The following is a 23,466-nucleotide window of genomic DNA, read 5'->3' on the forward strand; positions in this document are numbered from 1 at the left end:
TGGAAGCAACCAAAATGTTAACCAAAAAAAGAATAAACAAAATGTGGTATGTATCAATGTCTGTATGTATGTGTGTGTGCATATATATAAATATTATAGAATGTTATTTAGCCATAAGAAGGAAAATAATTTGATGTATGCCACAACATGGACGGACCTTGAAAACATCATGCTTATTAGTGAAATAAGCCAGTCGCAAAAAGGGCAAATGCTATATAATTCCACTTACATGAGGCACCTAGGATAAGCAAATTCACAAAGAAAGCAAAACAGAGGTTACAAGGTGTTGGGGGGAGAAGGGGAAATGAGGAGTTATTGTTTAATGAGTACAGAGTTTTTGTTGGGGGTGATGAAAAAGTTTTGGCTATAGTGACAGTGGTCACCGTAACACTGTAAACATACTTAATGCTTCTGATTTTTACACTTATGAATGGTTAAAATAATAAATATTATGCTATGTTACAGCAGTTGAAAAAACTACATGAAAATTCATGGAGGTGATATGGTTAAGTCTACAGAGAGTTAAATTCACTGTTAACAGTACTGGTTCAATAAATGACAGATTTAAACATTTTCTATAGAAAACCCACCAATGAGTAACATAAAAGCATAGATTTTAAACACTACATTTTTGCAAGCTTTGAAACATGTCCAAACATTGAGCCCTTTCTGCTCCGCACGTATTTCTATCACCACCACCTGTAACGTTAGCTCAGCCAATTCCCATTTCAGGTTATATTGAATCAGTGGTTTCTCATCTTTAAAAATATTCTCACCTGTAGTTGTTCTATGCAGATTTTTCTAGAGGTTCTTTGCTCTCTCGAAACTTGGCACTGACTCTTGCATAAACAACTGAGCAGTATTGGTAACGTTTTTGACTCAAGAGCCAAGGAAAACCATTCAAAACCATTTGCCTTGTTTTTAACTGATCACCGGTATTTTTCCCAATGTTCTCAACTCTTCAAGCAACCATTCTCACCCAAAGGCTAACAGTCTTAGAAATTAACTCACCATTGGTTATTAACAGCTTCCCTTGCCTAGCTAACGAATGAGCTACTTATACCTTAAAAACACAACATCCAAAGCTCAGTTTTCTTTTTTTTAACATTAAGTTCGCACTAATAATTTTTTTAAAATAGTCATTATATAGTAATGGATATGGCCTGCAAAACACTACTGAGTTACAAATGTGTAACTTCAACCCATAGTGTGAAGTGATGACAGTGCCACATACTGTCTCTGTGGCAATTATTTAATTCAGCCATTATATGAGGAGAACCACCACCTACAGTATATAAACAAATGAACATGGCTGCCACCCAATAAAAATATATTTAGACACTGATTTGATTTTCGTATAATTTTCATAGGCCACATTATTCTCCTCTTTTTGTTGCTGTTGTTTTAAAACATTTAGAAATGTGAAAACCATCATTAGTTCATGGTTTATCCACAAACAGGCAGCTGGCCATAGTTTGCTGACCCCTGCAGTTGAAAAAGAGAAAAATGAGCTTTATTCACATTTCTCACAATTGAATCCACTTGTTTTGCTTTTTTCAGTATCTAATGAGGAAAAGCAGCAACCTCAAGTAAAGTAGAAAGGGTAAAACTCCAAGTGCTGGTTCTTTGAAACTATCAATAAAAAAAGGACAAATTTAATTTAGAAAACAAACATAATATTTAAAATGATACACAGTAACAGGGAGTTTTCCTAATTATGAGAGAAAAACTGTAAGTATACTAATAAAATTGAAAGTCTTAATGACATAGGCAATAGGGAAAATACAAAGTTACAGATAGAGGGGAATATTTGTACTTCAATTGTTAAGAACAACCACCTGGGTTTTGATCTGGATTCTACAAGGCTCTGCACCTTTCATTGCTCTGGAGCTATTTTTACAACTGTGTAAATTGTGGATACATGATAATGCAAACAATTCTTATCTACAGACAAACGCAAATAAATATTCTGTTGGGTAGAGGTTCAGCTGACTTCCCTCCTGTGGAAGAAGTTTTGCGTCCATTTATACATTTATTTCAACATTCCTTTAACTCCAAATTTGTCCTTCTCCTTTGAACTGACTCAACATCTCAGTTCTCTCACTGAGCTTAAAAAAAAACGCTTAACACGTCTTCATTTCGTATTTATCTGTATGAGTCACTTCACTTCGTAGAAAATTATACTTTAACACAACTAAGGACGATGCAAAAAAAAAAAAAAAAGGAAGAAATTACCTCCAAAACTTCCTGGGGCGCTCTCAAATCTTTAAGGAGCAGAGTCTCTGACAAAGAAGGCAGAAGAATATCCAGTCTATTTTATGCCAAGAGCATTTTCCGGGCCAAACAAGGAAGACGCAGCACCGAGGACCAGCCAAGTCCGGCGGCTTTCTGGGCAGAGCAACTTGCGCCGCAGCGCACGTGGAACACCTGCGCCGGCCCCGCCCACCTCCTCAAGCACAAATCACAGCCCCCGAGGGCAGGGCCTGGCCATCAGCTCTTAACAAGCTCCACGCGAAGTTCTAAAGGGCACAGGTGTTATTTAACCCATGAAAGCGCTGAGGCCTATAGAAGTTCCTCAAGAGTAAAACAGCTTCTTCACGCTGCCCAAGGTGTGCTCCGTCCATCTCCCTTCACCCTTCCCACCCTTTATGTAAGTTACCTAGAGCACGGGGCCTTAGAGGTGGACCAGCCGGGCAGCTGTAAAATACCAACGACACTGCCTCCTAGTGGGGGAGTGTGGCAACCATCATAGCAAACAGCCTCGTAGCTGGTTTCCTATTTTGTTAATTTCATTACCCATTTGTAATTACTCAGCTCTAATTCCTCCCCGACTACAGAAATCCCAACACTTTCCTCACCATCAACACCAAAATCCAAAAAAAGGGAAGGCTTCTTTATAGAGCTATATTTAGAAGGCAAGAGTATTTGCTGAAAATGCCTGACCCCACACCAAAAAATGGAGTTTGTGATAAATAAGAGAAAACTTCCTTATTGTACAATAGTAATAAATATAAAGGTAATAATGGAGTTAAAATGTCATCTAGATGCTAAAACCAGTGAGTGAAAAGTTGATGAAGGATATTTAACTTTCAAATATCTCTTTACAACTTAAGAGTGGAGAAATTTGACAGATGCACCTTAATCCAAGTGCTTAAACATCACTAAAAATGTGACAAACTGATAGTTCTGTGCCTCTCAATATGATGCATCAAGCACACAGTATATCACTTCTGCACTACAGATCTTCCTTCACTTATGATGGGGTTATGTTGCGATAAACCCATCGTAAATTGAAAATACCCTAAGTCAAAAACTGCATTTAATAGACTTAACCTACTGAACACCATAGCTTAGCCTAGGCTTAAATGTCCTGACACATTGGCCTACAGTTGGGTAAAATCGTAAAACACATAGCCCATTTTATAATAAAGTGTTAAGTATCTCGTAAGTATGTTGAACATGTACATAAAGTGAAACAGTGATTATATGGATATAGAATAGATGTTAAGTGTTGGTTGTTTACTTTGGATCCACACGGCTGACTGGAGGCTATGGCTCACTGCCATTGCCCAGCATGAGTGTTATACCATACTAGACAGGAAAAGATTAAAATTCAAAATATAGTTTCTACTGAATGCATATCACCTTCACACCACCCTGAAGTTGAAAAATCTTAAAATGAACCATTTCAAGTCAGAAACAATTTGTATTCCTACAGAAATGGCTGCTAACTCCAATTGTGAGGCAATATCAAACCAACCCAAATTAAAAGACATTTTACAAAATCAGCCAATACTTTTAAAAAATACCATGAAAGACACGTAAAGGAGGCTAAAGAACAAGAAAACTAGATGCAGCAATTCTGGACTGGATCCTGGACCAGGGAGGAAAAACTAGTAAAGACATTATTGGGAAAACTTAAAAAAATCTGATAATGGATTAGGTAACAGTATTTTATCAATTATATTTCCTGATTTTGGTAATCCATCTGTGGTTAAAGAATGTCTTTGTTCTTAGAAAATAGACATTAAAATATTTGAAACAGAAGGGCATATCTCTAATCTCAATGGAGCAGAAAAAAACGTAGAGACAGAATATAAAGCCAGTGGGGCAAAATGTGAACTGGTAGATCTGGGTGAAGTATTTGTAAGTTCTTCGTACTATATCTTGCAACTTTTCAAGTTTGAAATTAGATTAAAAAATTGTTACAATTTTATGTAGTTACATTTCTAGAATGTTTGCTGTATGTCTGCCTGACAGAGGATCAATGGAGAGCCAGACTGACCTAAGACCCTAATACTACCTTAGAGAGATCTTGACTTGCACATGTACACAAACATGCCCAGCTTAGTCCCAGCCTGAAAAAGAAAAGTTGGTGCTGCAGCTTAACAGCTGCTCCTCCCGACTAATAGACACCAGCCCTATCTAGCCCTCTTCCTGCTGGACCCACAGCCTCAGATCCCTAAGCTCAGGTCTACTGGGGATCCACCCAGTGAGCTCTGCCTCCCTTAAACTGACACACCCCGTTGTTTCTTTGATCCTCCCACACACATGCATTCACTCTTCAATCTCCTATGCCCCAGGTACTGGGCTCCACAATAGATAAGACACAAAGACCACCACTCAGCCCATCTCCCACTCACAGAAAACCCAACACTCATACGTGTGAGAAATGTTACACTTTCAAGATAGGCAGGCTCATTAACCCAAACTGCGTGTACCCAGGAAAGGCTGAGGTGCAAACACCAGGCACGTAGAGTGAGAAGGGAAAGGTATCTCCTGACTTTTGCTGAAGCCAGAGTTGAGTGCTCAGGGCTTGCCAGGATCAGGCAGTGTAGAGCTGGCAAGTGAAGCAGTGATGCATTTTTTCAGGCTCAGGCCTCTGAACACATCCATTATCTGTATGGGCACTGCCCAGAGGCCACTTACAGGTGCTCACACTGCAGACCACTCTTCTTCAGGACACTGCTCCCTTGAGAAAGAAACCCTGCCCTCAGCTCCACCAGTACCCAACCCCACAGATGACACAGGCAAGGTTGTTGTCCGAGGTTTATTGGAAATATTAAAGCACAGCAGAAAGTTTCAAACAGCTCCACGTGGTGTTTTGAAATTCATCCCAACTGTAGGCTGAGTGACCTGCAGGTTGGACAGACTGCCAAAGTCCTGGAACAACAAAAATGAACTTAGTGTGTCTGCACTGATAAGATCTGTGGTCAGAGCCCCAGCACCACCATTAGGCCATGGTTTTGTCAGCCTCCACCAGCTGGGGGTCAGGTTGGTGGGATCCTGCAGAAACGAAGAGCGCCTTTGACACCCCACCCCTGAGCAATAAACTCACAAGATGGTCTACAAGATCTGAAGGAACCTACACTCCAACAGCCAGCCCTTAGGAAGCTGTCCTGTGCATTGCAGGACGTTAACAGCATCTCTGGCCTCTATCCACTAATGTCTGCTAGTGTCCCCCAGCTGTGAGAACCAAGAATGTGTCCAGATATTACCAAATATCCCCTGGGGGCAAGAAGTACAAAATATGTCCCTTTGAGAACCACTGCTTTAAGGCATATACAACACTTCATTTCCAGGACCTCAGGTAGGAGGCATCACTTAATGCAATCAACATTTGGGAAGGGGTCAGGAACAGTAGTGGTAGGAAAAGGTCAGGCAGGGCTTGCCGTTAAACTCAAAGTGAATGGAGCAGAGAACCCAAGGGTCCACACATACCCAGAACTTAATTTCCCATTTTATCCCCCCAAACCAATTTTACAGTGGAAACTAAAAAATTCCATTCAGGATAGTGGTTATTTCAGGAGACAATGATCAATAGCAGGCTTTAGCTGTACTGGTAATGCTTTTCTGAAGCTAGGTGGTAGATACATGGGAGTTCATTCTATGAATTATCTTTTTGAGTATCTTCAACATTTCCTGATCATACAAAGGGAAAAATGAAGCAGCTCTAAATCATGAACTGGCACATGGACTTTGAAGCTCACACTACTTTCACCAAACTGCAAAATACTAAGAAAAGCCACAGAAGAGACACATATCAAATTGTATTGAAGATAGCTGAACATCCAAGTAGCGCTTCGTAAGCAACTGGCAATGAGACCACAGCTCATCTGAGTGGTTAGCATACAGGCACAGAAGGAAAGCAGACAGAATGAAAAGAGAACTAGGGCAGCAACCAAGGGGGCAAATCTGAGGAGCCAGCTGCAGAATCCACAACAGAAGGAACTGAGAGGAGGGGTGTCCTGGAAGTCCTTGGAGAACAGCCACTGAATTTGGGAGTAACCTTCTTGTGGCGCACAAACTCAACCTTCAATAACCAGCTAAACCCATTTAGGAGACAGTCTAGTTTAGTAGTTAAAAGTGTGGATGGAATTCCCATTCCTGCACCTACTAATCTTGGAGTTACCATTTCTTCATATATCAAATGTAAGTAACAGGATGGGATACAGTGAGGAAAAGGAAAACAATGCACAGAAAATGTTAAGAACAGCTGATAGATTTTAAGGACTCAGTGTTACCTAGTAGTAATACAGAGAGTAGAATGCTACTGTTGATGTCCAGGGAAGCTCAACTTTAGGAATTCAGCAAACACTTACCAAGAGCTTCAGCATTTCCTTAGTATCAGGATCTACTTCAATGATTTCCTGATCCAGGGCTGAGACCTAGAAGGAACAAGGAAGGCCCCAAATAGCAATGAGTTATTTCACCTTCCCTCCTTGTTCTCCAAGATTCTTAAATGAGGGAGAAAGAAAAGGGTGGATGGGGGTGGGGTGGCACAGAGGGGACAGAACAGGATTCCACAGGCTCAGTATTTAGACTGGGTTATAAACCTTAAGACTGGGCTTATACTTCTGGAATATTATGCTAGGGCATATAATCAAACCAGAAGACATGATAAATCACCAAACATCATTAAAGGGCTCTCATGTGTAAAACAGAATGGACTCACATGGTCCCAACAAGGCAGGACAGAAGCTAATATATAGGCAGGTAATTATGGGCCATAACCTACAGCTGGTTCAGGGGTACAAGATAAAGGACCCAGACTCAGCTGAGGTCCCCTTGAAAACCAGATACATGAAATGGTTCTCAGGAACCTGCTGTATCTTTCAGGGTGAACCAGAGGCCCAGAGAAAAACCCAGAAAGTTTACCTCAGGCACATAATTATCTCTCCTTTCTCTCTCCTCCTCCTGCAGCTTGATGGAGATGCCTCTCACTGGGCCTCTCTGAATCCGCTTCATCAGATGTGTGACATAGCTACGAGGTACAAATGCCCAACACCACTGAAACACACGCTGGCTCCCAACAGGTACACAGAACATCTGGATGAATACGTAGTTTTTGTCCTTATTCCAGTGAGAAGGGAGAGGGTTCACCATTTTAGGAGCCCTGACTCTGAACCTCCTACATACACAGAACCTCTACAAGCAGCCTCCGCTTGCCAAGCAAGCCCGTCCCGCTGATGTCTCACATCCTCTCTATTCAAACGCGCTGTCAAAGCTATCAGATTCTCCTCTCAAACTTTCACGATTCCTCCCGGCCTTCATTTTATTTTCTCCGAGTTCCAATTTACGTAACTTAGCATTTAATCACGCCGGCTTGTACTGTACTTAATGGAAGTCTTCCAGTGTTCGACTGTGGCTAACCTCGTCCAAGTGCCCCCGCCAATCAAACCGCCAAGTATAACGCGAACGCAAGACACGGGGAACAAGAATCCCTGCAAACGCACACCTGCAGCGCTCTCCGCGGCGCAGCCTCGTCCGGGCCCGACCACCGCGGACCCCACAACCGACCGCGGGCCACGGCGCTCCACCTCCCAGCGGAACCCCGGAGGCCGAGCGCAGACTCACTCACCCTGCTATCTTGTTGCGGAGCTTCTTGCTGGGAATAATGGCGATCTCCTCGCACACGCGCTTGTTGGTGTGGAAGTCGTTGCCGAGGCGTGTGTAGTACTTCTCAATGATGACCCGGGCCGCCTTCTTCACGGTTTTGGTGCGAACGCGGCCCTGCGGGTGGAGAAGACACGGTCACTCGCGAGCCAGGACACCCCTCCCGGCAACGACGCGGCGTAAAGCCCGGGTGGAGAGGGGTTTGTGGGCTGGGGCTGAGCCCAGGAGAGGGGAGGGCCAGCCGGGCAGTGCTGGAGCTCGAGGTCATCGTGGAAGCAAGCGGCCCGCGGAGGCTTCGGCCTCACAGGGCCTTGCACCCCTCCTTGCGAGCTAGGGGCCGGGGAGAGCGGCGGATGGGGGACGATTGTAGGGGATAGCAGCTTCGAGCCAAAACACCTACCATGTTGGCTGGTCCTTCGTAAAAGAGGAAACAGGAAGCACAAGAGAGGCCTATTAAAGTGCGGGCCAGAAAGTCGCTTCCGCCTAGCCTGGGACGCGCTGAGCCGACTCCAGCGCACCACAGCGACCCCTGGCCGGGAGGGACGGAACTGAAGTGTATGGTCGGCCGCCATCCAGAGGGCGGAGGGAGTGCTTGGCCCGCCCCCCAATGGGCCGGCCTAGGCCCCGACCCGCCCCAACCCAGCTCCACCTAGGGTTGTCTTAGGCCTGCGTTTTAAGCCCCTTTTTCGTCAGTAATTAGTTTGCCCGTTTGAAGTGCTCTTAACTAGACGGGCGCATCTCTTTCACACTTAAGAGCCCTTGGGAAGGCGGGAGAGCAGAATAGTGAGGAAGTAGGGCATGGTGCCCCCGCAGGACCCCCACCCAGTCCGTGGGTCAGAGACTTGTCTAGCCTGGTGGAGACACAGGTACAACTCGGAGAGGATTCTCTCACAAAGAAGCATCGCTATCCTTTTAAAGCTGCTCTAGTATTTCTTAGCACATGTCATAGTGACTTGTCTTAGTTTCTCGGCTGGGGGTGATTTCCCGTATCGTTTTGCCTTGAACAGTGCCCAGCACAAAGCAAGCTCTCAAATATTTAACTGAAGGGGCCAGTTCACCTGTTGTGCTCCCAAAGGAGGCACCTTCTCCAACCACTGCCTTCAGGCTGTTTCTGACATATCCATTCCAAACCAGGCCCTTCTGAAGCCCACAGCACAGGCTACACCTGGTAGCCCCATTAACCCGGGGAGTACCCTGCTCCCTCTTTCCAATTTTGTTGAATAGGTCCTAGGCCCCTAGTTGACTTAAGGAAAGGATGGGCTGCCCAGGTTGGATGAGTTATGGGACACCGGGCTGTGCCTCATCCCTCATCCCCTGGTCACCCTGGACAGTCCAGTCAGACTGAACTGACTGGGAATGGAACGCTGAAAGACAGGAAGCCCTTGCCCTGAATGTAGCTCCTGGACAAGGACAAAAGGGAAGAAAAGATGACATGGGTAGTGTGGGGTAGGGTACCAAAAGGGAGGGTCAGACTCTCCTCCAAGAAGAGTTGCATGAGTTTACCAACAAACTTCAAATTCAGCTGTGTCCAGCCAGGCCTCAAGTGAAAGATGAGGCCTCTCATTCTTGGCTGAGGGACTCCCCACTCCCCATGATAGTGCTTGAAGCTCTCACAGAACAGACACTCCAGGTTGCAGGGCTCCCTACTCCTCAGACTAAAATGGAATCTTCCCAAGGGTCACTCCAGCAGCTGAAACCAGGCACAACCTGCCTGAACAAACCATCAGTAGCTCCTCTCACAAATCCTGGGAGCCTGTGAGAAAAAGTCCAGATGCTAGGGCTCTCTGAAGAACAGCAAAACTTTACTCTCTCAGGAAGGAAATGGGTCAGCACAGGTGACTGCAAGAGACAGGAAGCCTCCCAAGCAGCAGCAGCTCTGAAGCTCAGAGGAGAAGCTGAGCAAACTGGCTCATGCCAACTCGAGGAGCTGTGCCTCTAGCTTCTCCAACCTAGGTCTGGGATTATAAGAGGAGCCCCAAGAACTTTAATTGTGAGGGCTTTATACACAGTTGGACTAGAGGTATCCGCCCACCGGAGAAGGTACATTTGACCACGGAAGTGACCAAGAAAGACTTACAGGGGCAAGTCTCCCACATGGCCCCACCATCAACCTGGCCTGGAATCCCATCCTAGAAAATCCAAGGAAACCACAGGTTTTAACTCTGGAATCTTATTACCCCACTGCCCGCTTGCTCCCATACCTCAGACACAAGAGACAAAACCAGAACTCTGCTGCAACGTGTTTATTATGTGCCAAAAAAAACTACACCACAGCTTACTCCACACATCTGTAGGAGAGTGCAGTCTTGCCTGCATATACTACAATGAGGTAGAGACTTCACACACAGCTTCACAAAACCCACAGAGTAGCTGGGATATGCAACAATGCAACGTCAGCTCAGCAGGAGGGGGGGGGGTTATGACACTGGTTCTTTGGCACACAGCTTCCCAAAGAGGGGCAAGTAGTTTTGTTTTGTTTTTAAAAAAAAAAAAGAAAGAAAGAAAGAAAGGAAAAGTCAAGTTTTCAAATTCCAGTAGCATCTCAGTCAACTGAAACTGAAACTGAAACTGTTGCTTCACACATTTCTCAAATGAAAGAATTAAGAGAAGGGTACTTGTCCCCTCTGAGAGAAAGGGCTCCTGTGAGCCTTCATCTGCCCCCACCAAAAAGCAGCCCTTTTTAGCTCAGTTACAAAAGAAAAAAGTCCTGTGACTTTGTGATTAAAAACTTCTATCAACCCTCCCCCCCACATAAGTGCAACTTAAGAAGGTGCAATAAACCATTTAAAACTATATACAGCAGCCGTTCAAACATCGTTTATCCGGTCCAGTTTCAAATCCAAAAAAATTTTTTTTCTTGTTTGCAAATGCCTTGATTTGCAACTGTGAGAAACAGTGACCAGCAGTCCCCCAGACACAAATTTGCTATAATGTTAAAAGCTGCCAGGAAAGAAAAAAAAAAAATCTCTTGTTCCAAACGACTTAAAAACTGTTTTAAGGAGTGTAAAAAGGAACCGGTAAAAACCCTCGAGCGTAAAATATGAAATATGATTTTGGTTTAAATGAAGAGCAAAGTCTCCTTGTTGTTTACAGTAAAAAACACCAGCTGAACACTCAGTTTATGCCGTTCAGGTGGGGGTTAAATAAATGGAAAGGCACTGTATGGCAACTGCAAGAATGAAACCAATGAGACCTGCGCATCATCACCATCAGTATTGCAAGGAATGTAAAAAAGCGCTTTTAATAAATAAACCTAAATGTAGGCATCGTGTCATTACCTTCTGGACACGTATTTCTTTTTTGCTTTTCATCGGCAAAATGAGAAACTAAAATCTGGGAAAACTACAGAGTCGCTTGGAGGGTGAGCCAGAGGGTCCTTGCCCTGGCGCACCCCCTGAAAACAAAACCCGACAAAACTCATTGTGCATTAATTAGTGCAGAAACAAAGACAGATTCAGCAAGTGCAAAGGTGACTACGATTTTCCCTTGTCCTCGGGAAGCCAGCTCCCTGGTCGCCAGCGGCAGGATGGTACAGGCTGCTGCCTGACCCGCCTGCCTTCGGCGTCACAGGCCACTGGGCAAGGCCAGCTCCTCTAGCTGGAATCTCGGTTCTTCTGGTTCCGCATCAGGGGGCTGTGGTGGCGCAGGCCCTCCATGCTGTGCCGCCAGTGCCAGCAGCTCCGGCAGAAGTACTTGAAGCACACCTGGGTCGAGGGTAGAAAAAGGTAGAGAAGCCAGGCCTGTGTCAGTACCAGCCAGAGGGGCAGCTGCATGAGTTGCCTGCTCTGCTCAAGAGGGGTTGGGGGATTCCTGATGGCCTTTGTGGGGTTAGAAGAGATGGTCCTGGGGATCCCTCTCATCCGCAACACACAGAGGCCTGACCAACCATGGTAAATCCACTGTGTGTTTCTATGGGTGCCTGGACTTAAACATGCTGGGCTCCTATTGTGCATGGCGACTGCACTGGCTTCCCCGCCTCCTCCTGGCACCACTGCTGCTCTTCCAGTCCCCTGTCCTTCCCACCTCCCATGGAGCAGGGGTATCACATGGCTGCTAGTATGGGAGAACATTAAAAGACAGTGATTCCATATCCTAACACCAGGCAACAGGACTTCCTCTCCACACTAAGTGAGCAGAGGTGACATGTCAGTCTCAGCCCTACACACTTGCTGGCTGTGTAACCTTGGGCAAGCCACTAACCTCGGAGCAGTTATCTGAAAACGGGGGTCATCTGAGAAAGATACTGACACACAAAAGCCTACAAGGAGAGGCTGTCAGAGATACTTGTTCTCAGGCTTTATCCAGCAACCCAAACTTACTTCACACCCTCATTTTGGAGCCTCAGTTTACTATCTACCCAGAGACTCCAAACCTAAGTGATATAGCACCACTGCCAAAAAAAAAAAGTGGATACTCTGCTAGTGTCCGAACAGACCCCAAATTTCTCCAAACACTTGTCAAAGTATGACACAGATCAGCAACACTGGTACCACTTGGAAACTTGTCAGAAACAGAGAATCTCAGGCCGTATTCCAAACCCACTGAATCAGAATCTGCATCTATACAAGATCCTCAGGTGATAAGTATATATACATTAGAGCATGAGAAGCACTGCCCAAATACATTCAGATCTGTGTTCCACCACTCAGAAACATTCAACAAAAACTGTTGTGCTGCTTTCTGCCTGCTTCTGACAACTGTGGGTACAAACCAGGTACAAATATCAAAACAGTCCAGAGGTTCAGAAGCAAATAAAGAAGGCTTCCTTGCGTAGGGGAAAAATCAATCTAGAAGGCATTAGAGTTAGAAAAACTGTGCAGGCTCATAGGTACTGCTGACCTCACCCACCCAGGATCCTGTCATCCCCCAAACCACCTTTGAGTGATAGTGCCAACTGCACAGCAACATCCCAGGCAAGGAGAAGGCCAAAGTATCAAGACTCAACTCAACAAGCTTTCCCAACAGTTTTGGGTCAAGTTTGTCTCTGGTCTGACCATCAGCAAACATCACTACTGCCTCCTCTACGCTTTTAGACCATCACAAGGTACTTAAGAACTCCAACATTCCACATGACAAACGTGACAGGACAATCTCTTATTGAGGGCAGGGACTCCGTAGATACCCAAGGGCCCAGGGGACTTACCTGATCTCGGCAGAAGAAAGGACCAGGCTGAGAACTGCAGATATGACACAGAGAGTCTTCCAGGTAAGGGTCAATCTGAACCTGTAAAAAGGAGAACAGGATAGCGAAGTGGCTTCTTCTCACCGGAGGGCCAAATGGGCCAGAAGAGAAGGGCATGTTATGGGCTATCCACATGCATAGAGGGCGTTCCCTGTTTTAAAGAGGGCCGAGAGAGAATCACAGGCAGAGAGACTGAGATCCTAGACAGCAGACGGGCAGACTGCAGAGGCTGCTGGCCTGGCTCCGCAAGGTGTGTGCAACCACACACACTGCTGCCTGGTCTTCTCAGCAAACTGGACTCTGGCACTGTATCACCAGCAATAGGTAAACAATCGGAGGATGCAGGTCAGGATGGAAAATGGGAAGTCAGGCTATGCTGAAATGCTGGCCAAACACCAAAGCGAGGGAAGACATCCCACATGCCGAGGAAGCTCAATCCTCCTGAGTCAACCATCCTCCCATCCTCCCAAGTCAATCAAGACCAGGCCCACTCCCAAACCCAAACCTCAAGCAGCTTGGCTCACTCCTCAGAGCAGATGCAGCACAGGGACAGCTTGTCTCAGGCCTGCCCTGGGAAGTAGTTGGCCCAGATTCCTCTCAGGTGGCCCACAGTGAGGGCAAAGAGCAGCCCACTCACTCACCTTCTTGGTGAACTTGGTGGTTTTTATCTCCACAAAAGCAGCACTGACTGCTTTCAGGTAGCTACGTTGGTTATTGAAAGTCACGCGACCAGACCCTAGGAAAAACAAAAAAGCTTACCTTCTAGCCATGTTCTCTCCAATGCCACCTGTCAACACTCAGGAAACCCTGTTCCTAGATTAGTGCTGTGTAGCCCAACAGAAATTTAATGTGGGCCACTTATGTAACTCTAAGTTCTCTAGTAGCCACATTTAAGTTAAATGAAAAAAGTGGAATTAATTTTAGTAGTATATTTTCTTTAACCCAATACATCCAAATATTATCATTTCAACATGTGGCACTAGGCACATTTCAAGCACTCAGAGTCACATTTAGCTGGTGGCACTGTATTCATGTAGACCACGATGGCACAACCCACTCAGGAACGGGAAAAGGACTGGCTGACCACAAGGGAGAGGGAAGAGACTTCTCTGTGTAGGAGGATGCACAAGTATGTTTAAAAGGGTTCAGAGCGGACAACAAGATACAGACAGACTACATCTCTGAAGGCAGGCCCAGCAGTACTCCAGAGACCTAGCGGGGGAGCTGGAAGCAGCCTTATCCTGCCACGTGCTGTGTCTGCCCCTGCAGCCTCTGAAGCCCCTGTTCCCAGTCTGTGGTGCAGCACTGATGAGCACACGGTGCTCCTTCCTGACCAGATTCAGTGTGGGTGGGTAGACTAAGTGTCGGGGAGGTGGGTTAGCCATGTGTTGATCAGGAAGTTCAGGCTCTGCTCCACCTCCAAACCCCACCACTGAGATTACTCTGCCACGATTGGGAAATGGGCCATCCTTTCCCAGCGAGGCTGACCAAAAACCCAGCGGTTAAGGCCCCCAGACTCCCCTACACTAGGACAGCTAAGGCCATGACCAGACTCCGTTGCACAAGTCACCCAGAGTCCTCCTTCAGCCTGACCTGGTCTCTGACCCTTGACAAGGCCACTTTTCAAGAACGCGTAATAAAGGAAGCCAGGCAAGTTTAGGAAAGTCCCGGTCTTTTAATGAAATATTTATTACCTGTTGTCTGTCCCAGACTGGTCTGGCTGTGAACTCTGACCTTCCAACCAGAGTTCCTGTTTCATTTTTCACCTCCTACCACCCACTATGGTGCTCCTATCAATCTTTTCCCCTTCAAGGGAGATGAGGGGAGAGGGGTGGGTGCAGAGGGGTCAGTACTGGTGGCTTATCTAGAAAAAGATGTTATGCTGCTGGTATATGCTATCTGCAGACCTGGGTCAGGCCTGCCCCTCCACTCCCATGGGGAATGTCACAATCTTGGTCTATACCCCAGAGGCCACCAAGCTTTCCCACACAGAAGTGGGACACTTACCAATGGGATACTTGTGCTTATCTGTGTCAATCCCAGCATACACCACACCACCAAATAGGTCGTTCAGAATGGCTGCCAGGGCCTCAGCATTGAGCATCCCATGCAGAGCACCGACAAACACCGTCCTGCTGGGATCAAGTCTCTGAGATGGGCTCCGAACAAAGTTGCTGTCGGCCAAGACCCAGGGGATCACTTGTACCTGAAAGCCACCCAGAGGTATATAAGCCCTGGCAGGGAGCCAGAGGGAGAGAGCTCTCATACGGGGAGGCACGTACTCTGGAGATGCTAGGCTGGGGCTGCTGAGACCCACACTGTGGGTGAAAAGGTATTCTCACCCAGGCCCAGGTACACAGGCACTCAGCAAGCCACCCTTACCCCAGCACAACTAGAGTTAAATTCCACTGAGCCCATGTGTTCAAAATGGGGGAAAGGAAATGTAGAACTGCAGTCACTCATCCTGGAGAGTAAGCAAAATAGTACCAAACTGTCATACCCAGGAACCTAGATCCCTCATCCTACAAATTTTAATAGACTTTACTGTCTAGAGCAGCTTCAGGTTCACAGCAAAACAGAGCTGAAAACGTAGAGTTCCTATATACCTCCTCCCCCCCACCACCCCCTGCCTCCCTCACTCTCAACATTCCTCACTGAGTGGTACATTTGTTACAATCAGGGAATCTACACTGACACATCACTATCATTCAAAGTTAGGGTTCACCTTTGGTGTCTGTTACACCATTGCAGCTCTGTGGGTTTTTAACAAATGTATAATGCCATGTATCCATCATTATAATTTCATAGAGTATTTTCACCACCCTCAAGATCTCTGTGCTCTGCTTATTGATCCCTCCCCCTATAACCCCTGGCAACTGCTCATCTTTTTACTAAAACACGCATCTCAATTTCCCATTTTCTAGATGAAGAAAAGAAGTTTCAGAGGTATTAACAATCTAATCCAATATCACAAAAGTACTGTGCTCTGGAACCAGATTTTTAAAAACAATGCTGATTCCTCAGGTCAAAACTTCCTCTGACAAGTAGTTCTCAAACACCATCCATCCAGCTGGACCACTTAAGGAACTTGGGTAACGTGGAGATTCTTAAGCTCCACCCAGACTTAGAGAGTCTGACAAAGGTCCAAGAATATGTAGTGAGGTTCCCCAGTAGGATGACTCTATGCTAGAGACTCACAATGCTAAGGGCACACAAGGCTGGTAACAGAAAAAGCATAAGGGAAGAGAATCACATGGAGAAAACTACACACTAATAAATCCCTGAATGGGAGTGAAGACGTGATCCACGGATGGGCGTGAGCTAAATAGGGATTTACCCACCAGAGACTGGGAGGTCAGAAGGTACAAAAGGCAAGAGAAACAACTGTAGATGATTATTAGGTCCAAGCAGAGAAAGCTGCTATTTTCAGTTTCGTTTCTAAGACAAGAGGCTTGGGACAGAAGTGTTGGCTAGAATTAAGAAGAGGAGGATAAGAGCTGGAGATAGTTTGATCTCTACAGGCAGGAGGAGCACACACACCACATTAAGGCCCAAAGGTGGTGGTGGTGGCTGTTTAATGTAATTGAGAGTTTTGCTGTATTTACTGTGGGGTGGGAAGAGCAGCCCTCTTGCCTCAGCAAGAATATTCACCTGCAGCCTGCGCACCACCCACCCCATTAAATCCACTGCCTCACCTGCCAATTACCTGATCCAGAAGGACGCTGTGTCAACTCACCTCCTTGCAGCGCATCCTCCGGCTGGACATCTTGAAGTAATATTCACTCAGGCCATCTGGGCTCAGTGGGTCATGGGAGCAAGCCTGAAGCAAGGCCCGAACAGACTTCTCTAGTTCGAAGACCAGATATACATACCCTATTCCCAATGGAAAGAGAAACTGCATTAACACCCATCAGGTGGCTACTCCTCAGCCTTGGTTTTGCAGCAGGGAGTTTCTTCCGAGAAAGATGGCTTGTGTGTAAGATACATTCTTGTCCCACTCCTTGTAAGTCTTGTTGAATGGGAGCACTTTCCATGCCGGAGACCCAGGCGAAGGGAGGGAGAAGCACAGCATCTCCCACCCTGTAAGGGAAGGGACTGGCAAGGTAGGACAGGGGGTCCCAACTTTACCACACAGCTCTTCATCCCACCACATAGAGCATGTTCAGGCCAGCAAGCCTGGCTTTCCTGGGGGCAAGAGCGATGACAGGCTGTGGCCAGGGGCTGAAGGTATTCCTTTAAAAGTCTACTTAGACCACTGGTTCAGTTCATTGGAACATTTCGGTGAAGATGGGGCAGCGTGAAAATAGCACCTGCTCCTTTCTACAGGGAAGGGATCTCATTTCAGACCAGTGAGGAATCAGATGCTTGGTCCTCATTCTTGCTAACTCCAAAGGGATCTCAGAATTAGGTCAGGCAACAATGTAACTGGGCAGGAAAGGCAGGTAAAGGAAAGCTTTTCAAACACCTCATTTTGAGAGGAAAGGAACTGCTGGGGTTCAGGTTTGGAGGAAGTGCACAAGACAGTTTCATAGGCAGCTCCAACCGCAGTGAGAGTTTGGACAGATAGAGCATTAGCTCAGAAGAAACAGGGATGTGCCTGGTTGAAGTAGAGTGCTGACAGCTGAAAGTTCTGTGCTCTGGAGTGCCCAAACCACGTTACCAGCATGCAGCTGTGACATCCCAGCACCCCTCAGTGCATCACGTACTAGTGAGGGGTAAAAAAAGTGCCTACCATGTCTTTATTACCTTTAGGCATATTACCTTTGGGAGGACACCGGGGGTGCTTGCCATCCTTACCAGGCCACTCCACACTCAAAGAGCCAAAGACACGGAAGGTGTTAACCAACCCAGCTGCAAAGAGATAGGAAAGAATGGCAGAATCTGAGGCACCATCCTCCCCAGGAAAGCACAAGCACAGGGCCACCAGTGTTCTCCCAGGCTCGTCCTCCCTGACAAACAGCTCAGAAGTGACCTTTGGTCTCAGGTGACAAGTGTAAGCACCAGACACAGAAGCACTGTAGGAGTCTATGCAGTGCACCTCTCCCTTCATAGGTGCTCCTGTAATACCCTGTGCTCAGGCAGAGGTTCAGTCCCTGGCCTCAAAAGTCGAAGTTTCATGCTCCTGAAAGAGATGCCCCACCTCCTATACTTGAAGCAGGAGGTCTCAGAGCTCACCTTCCGTAATATCCCAAGGAACACCTCCTAGGAACACCTTGCAAGAGTAGATGGGGTTCTTGTAGTTCCGGGGAGGAAGCTGGCCACTCCAGGTACAGGTGGCTTCATTCACAGCTTTGGTAGAAGACAGAGAAACAGGGGTCAGAAAAATCAACACAGTCACTGCCTTTCAGTGGGGTGAACTTGTCAGGGAAGGAGACAGGCCACAGACCTAGTCCAGCTGCCTGGGAGAACAATCATGACTATTCCAAAAGGCAAGAAACCTTACACCTCACCAAACCAGTCAGCCCAGAATGATAACTAATCCTAATTCGCTAGTTCTGTCTCCACTAAAACTGAGAGGAACAGCAAACCAGATGTGTAGGGTAAAAATGATCACAACCCAAACTATTTTCAAACAAATAACTGATAATGCTAACCAGAAGGCAGTTTCACATACTCATTGCTTACAACACTAGTTAATTTAAATTTATAATTACAGGCATACCTCAGAGATATTTCAGAGTTCCATTCCAAAGCACCACAATAAACTGAGTATTCCAATAAAGCTAGTCACACAAAGTTTCTGATTTCCAGTGCATATAAAAGTTACATTTACACTACACTGTAGTCTGTTAAGCATTCAACAGCATTATCTCTAAAAAAACAAAAAAACTACCTTAGTTAAAAAACACTTTATTGCTAAAAAAAATGCTAGCCATCATTTGACAACACAAGGCTGCCACAAACCTTCAATTTGTTAAAAAAAAAAAAGTGTGGTAGCTGTGAAGTATAGGAAAGTGAAGCTCAGTAGATCAAGGTAGGCTTATACTTGAAAGTAAACAGAACAGTTTTGTATACAACATCCTAAAGGCTTACTGCTCCAACTGTACCTTCTCCCCAGATGTTCAAATAAGGAATATTCTACTCCGTTTCCCTCTTTGCCCTGAACTCATCACTCATGGAAGTTAGGACACTGCCAATAAAATCCACCACTAGCAACCCCACAAGAGTGTCACAACTGTTCCAAGTCAGAACCATGCCCCATCATTTCCAGAGCTATCTTTATGATACCTAAACAGACACTGGGCCTTCCCTGATGCCAGCACTGGAAGATAATGGATTTTCTCCCAACTCCTCAGCTTCCTGTTTATACCAAACAGAAGTCTGTCCAAACCCACTGTGAAGTTTCTCTGACTCTGACTCAGACACCTTGTTAAGAAACCCCTGCTGCTGTACAGTGTGGAAACTATCTTCTATTTGGCCTGCCCTGACTTCTACGGGCCTCACTGTTCTTGGTGACCAGTCCAGCCTTCTATCACATCAGTCTTTAATCCTGTCCCCACTCAGTCTGTCCCTTTCAGATCAGAAACTGACTTTAGTGGGACTGGCTAGTCCTTGCCTATTTACTCTCCTCCTTCAGCTCTAAAGCAGACAGCCAATGAAATGAACCATCGTTTTCATTCAGGACAATGGCATGGAAGGCTATTCTCTAAAAGGCATGGATCCACTGTGTTGCTACAGCAAGAAATCAGGCATCAGCAGCAATATTTTGCAAACAAAAAAAGAAGTCGATATAATGGCCTCATCCAAAAACATGGTAATGTCATTTTACAGGAAAACAATGGCACTAGAGAAAGTACAAAGACAGGTTGCCAAAGCCATTAAGTGAACAGGACAGCAACACTACTAGGGGACACTGAGATCTGGTCTAGTTCTGTGAGTAGGAAGACAGACATACTGAAGCCTATGGAAACAAACGCAATGGATAACCTGAACATTCATTCAGTCATCAACTCTAGAACCTCAGAATAGTGGTCAGTGAGCACCTCCCTGAAGCACTAGTAAACAGTGACTTACATAGCTCATCTGCTTCCAAGTACTGGTATAAGATGAAGAGTAGATTTAACATGTAGTTAAGATAATTTAAATGACAGAACCTAAGGGTTCCTGAGAGACCAGTAGAGTTGGGACACCTGTACCTTGGATGCTGACAATAGACCCCCAATGCATCCCTGTGTACACCAATCAGAAAGCCCTGGGGTTGTGCTTGATGTGTCTTTGAATTAGAAAAGGGAGGAGGGAGACAAAATTCTAGGTACAGTTTCCAAGGCTTCTCTTTAAGACATCCACCGTGAAAAGAATCAAAAGCAACAACAGTGCACAATCTCCACGAAAGAGCACAAGCGAGAGATGGTTCCAGCCCCTACTGGGCATGACCCTGGGTACCAGATTATCTCCTTCTCCTCTCTGCTCAGCCTCACAAGTTCCCGAGTTTGTCCCCATTAGCACTCACTCCTCAGAGCACACCATTCTTTGCAGATGCAGAGACTTCACCATGCAATCAAGTCCTCTTCTAGACAGTCCACCTTCTGTGAACTAAGGTCACTTACTCTCTGTCCGGAGAATGAGGCCTCAGGCCCCCCACATGCCCATAGCCACACTCACCTGCAGCTTGCCTGTGCAGCCTGGCTTCTCTCTCTATGCTGAAGGGGTCTTTGGGAGCTTCGAGGAGGTCCCAGGATGGCCACACAGAAGCTCCTGGCCATCTCTTTGATGCACTGGTTGGGGAGGGAGTGACTGCAGCCAGAGCAGCTTGCTCTTGGTCCATCCGGGACCCAACTCCCATCTTTAAAGGGTCTCTGGGACCACCCCCAGTCAGAGACAAAAAGGGCAGGGGAGGGGAAATGCGGAGGCTTGACTAGGGAAGGAAAAGGGAAGATACAGGTTTTTAAAGGACAGTTTTGTTATAAAAGTAATAATCACACTATACAACTAAGAAAAATACCATTTAGCATTTGATATATTTTCTTTCAGACTTTCTTCCTATTTATTTTTAAGATTAGTTGTTCTTATATCATAATTTAAACAAATTCTTCTCTTTCCAATTCAGTTTTTTCCCCCTACATTGCCAGTCTTTATAATCATTTTTAATTAATTTGTGATACTCTATTTAGGGAACAAGCTACACTTCCTGATCTATTCCCCTATTGTTACTTAAACATTTAGATACTTTCCAAGTTTTCAGAATTATACATAAAAACTTTAAGGTGTAGCTCCTTCATATTTTGTGTGTTCTCTGGTCAGATTCCTAGACGTAGGATGCCAAAATGCTTTCTATGAGGATTGTGTTCTATCAGAAATGTATGTGAACACGAGTTTCACTACAAGCTTGTGTCAAGGCTTTAAATTCTACTAATCTGAGTAAAAATGATACTACTTCATCAAAAAATAAACTAAAATAATTACTCAATAGAATATTTCTTAAGTTCAAATACTGCTTCTATTTCCTTTTCTGTGAGTTGTCAGTCCATATCCCCTTCATCAATTAACTTTGGGGTGGGGTATCTGAGACAGTTCTTTTAATGAAATCCAAAAATATTAAAGCTGGTTATGAGGTAAATTTCCAAGACTGAGCCCCATCTAAAGTAACATAAACGGAATTAGAAGCACCTCATCTAACCCCATTTAACAGGGGAATAAACTGCAGCCCAGAGAATCAAAGGGACCTACTTGTGGTTACCCTCTTGGAAACACAGCCTGAAGTCTGAACACAAAACCAGTGCGTAGTGGGGACACCAATGCCAGCTTTCATATTTCAGGACAGGTTGAGGGGAAGCAAGGTGAGTCCTAAGAGGTCATGCTATGAATGGGACACGGCAGCAACCAATGTTGCCAGTCTTGGACGTGGAAGAGAAGAGGGCAGGAAAATAAGCCATTCTACTCACTCAACAGTCAGCTCAGGCTCAGAAGCCATCTGAAACTGTATTTTAGTTTAGGATTATTCTCACTGCCATCTCTATGTATTTCCTCCTACTACCCCCATTCCTCATCTATTCTAATCCATTTGCCAACTGCATTTAGCATAAGTGCCACACACATCATGCATGACTGTAGATACGGAGAAAGAGATGCATAAATTAACTCTGAGGCAGTATTTTATAGATTCATCATGGCCTCAGAGCTGGTATGGGTCAGTGAAAAGAATGTAGGAGCTAGAGTCAGTCAGATCTGGATTAAAATCCTAGCCCTGCTGATTACTAACATGTGATTTATAAAATCATCACTTAGAAATTTTGAGATATCACATGTAAAGGTATATAAATGGTATTGTTTAAAGGCTAAAGAAAACACCCATGTAAGTCAAGAAACAGAACACTGCCAGGACTCGCATTTACTTTTGAAATTAACCGGTTCCCAGCAGCTCTTGGAGTAACCCATAAATAGTCCTCAGGTCAGGTCCTGAAATGTAATGTTGAACGGGTATACAAGGCATCCTCCACTCTGTTGAGGATGGAAAGTTCTATACGTGTCCACAACGGCCTCCACCCCTCCCAGCATTCTAGTGGATGTGCATCCCACCTCAAGCTCGCTTGCCCTCCCCACCCCCAATTCCCCAATAAGTCACATACAATCAAATCTGAGAGATGATCTGATCCAGAGCTGAAGCCACTGGTGTCTGAGTCAGAGGGGCTGCTAGAACGGGAGTCCAAGATGGGCCGGGTGTCCAGGCGGGATCCTCTAACTGAGGGTGCTGGAAACTTGTCCACCAAGTCAGATCCAAGGGGGTCCAGAGGCAGGAAGCTCAAGGGAGGCTTCCCCAGGACATTGCCCAGTGGGTTGTGGAGCATACTCAGTACTAGGAAGAGGGGGAAAAAAAGCAAGTCTCATGACCTCTTGGTTATCTTTCCAGCCAAGAGCCCTTCCCTTTTTGCCCAAAGCCACCCAACAAAATACACCAAAGCATGACCACTGAAAGCATAACAGAACCACAGTTAAAAGTATAATAAGCAGGTACACATCCAGTACTGATACTGACCACCCAGGGCCCATTAGAAGCAGGTACAGGATGGCTTTCTGAAGACCAGAGTTCTACCAGTAGCAGCAAAACTCCTGCTCTCTGCTACCCAGGCTTAAGGGTCAGTGCATTTGGGAAACTCTGCCACCCTGGTCACAGCTGCTATTAATGTCTGAAAACACATGCCCGTGTTGCCATAGGAGATGTCTTCAGCACAATTAGGAAGCCCAAACTTACTCCCTCTTACTGACTGTCAACAGGTTTGTTAGAACTCCCACCTTTCTAGCACTAGGTAGCTAAAATACAGAATCTCACGCCACTCCTAGAAGTCTATAAGTCAAGCAAATTCAGATTCTTTTCTTTGCATCCCTGGACTTTAGGATCCTAACATTTAGGATGGAAGCAGAATGACGTTGTGGTTAAACCTGCTCTGGCT

General features: G+C 45.6%; 2 protein-coding genes across 17 annotated transcripts in view; both read right to left on the bottom strand.

The window, feature by feature from the left end:
* Positions 1-5,035: 5,035 nt before the first annotated feature.
* On the bottom strand, positions 5,036-8,418 carry RPS17 (ribosomal protein S17). The gene is made up of 5 exons (XM_006198412.4): positions 8,297-8,418; positions 7,862-8,013; positions 7,159-7,264; positions 6,603-6,668; positions 5,036-5,163 (listed from the first exon to the last, which is right to left on the bottom strand). The coding sequence occupies exons 1-5, from the start codon at positions 8,297-8,299 to the stop codon at positions 5,083-5,085; spliced, it is 408 nt and encodes a 135-aa protein (XP_006198474.1). The 5' UTR covers positions 8,300-8,418; the 3' UTR covers positions 5,036-5,082.
* A 1,706-nt stretch (positions 8,419-10,124) lies between these two features.
* CPEB1 (cytoplasmic polyadenylation element binding protein 1) overlaps positions 10,125-23,466 on the bottom strand; it is a 67,255-nt gene continuing 53,913 nt past the window's right edge. For all 16 annotated transcript variants that reach the window (XM_072950862.1, XM_072950859.1, XM_072950860.1 and 13 more), the window contains 9 exons: positions 22,645-22,871; positions 20,681-20,933; positions 18,254-18,367; positions 17,840-17,929; positions 16,815-16,951; positions 15,086-15,284; positions 13,720-13,814; positions 13,040-13,120; positions 10,125-11,600 (listed from right to left, as the gene is read on the bottom strand). In XM_072950862.1, the coding sequence (XP_072806963.1) occupies positions 11,490-11,600; positions 13,040-13,120; positions 13,720-13,814; positions 15,086-15,284; positions 16,815-16,951; positions 17,840-17,929; positions 18,254-18,367; positions 20,681-20,933; positions 22,645-22,871 (1,307 nt within the window). In that variant the 3' untranslated portion in view covers positions 10,125-11,489. The remainder of the gene's footprint in view (positions 11,601-13,039; positions 13,121-13,719; positions 13,815-15,085; positions 15,285-16,814; positions 16,952-17,839; positions 17,930-18,253; positions 18,368-20,680; positions 20,934-22,644; positions 22,872-23,466) is intronic.

This window comes from Vicugna pacos, chromosome 27 (genome assembly GCF_048564905.1).
Source record: "Vicugna pacos chromosome 27, VicPac4, whole genome shotgun sequence".
NCBI classification, from domain to species: Eukaryota; Metazoa; Chordata; class Mammalia; order Artiodactyla; family Camelidae; genus Vicugna; species Vicugna pacos.

Bases quoted from the DNA above. Each gene is read 5' to 3' on its own strand.
- RPS17 (XM_006198412.4), bottom strand. The intron at 6,669-7,158 runs GTAAACTTTCTG...TGTTCCTTCTAG, and splicing joins GAGATAATTATGTGCCTGAG to GTCTCAGCCCTGGATCAGGA. The intron at 5,164-6,602 runs GTAAGTGTTTGC...TTGTTGTTCCAG, and splicing joins AGGAAATGCTGAAGCTCTTG to GACTTTGGCAGTCTGTCCAA.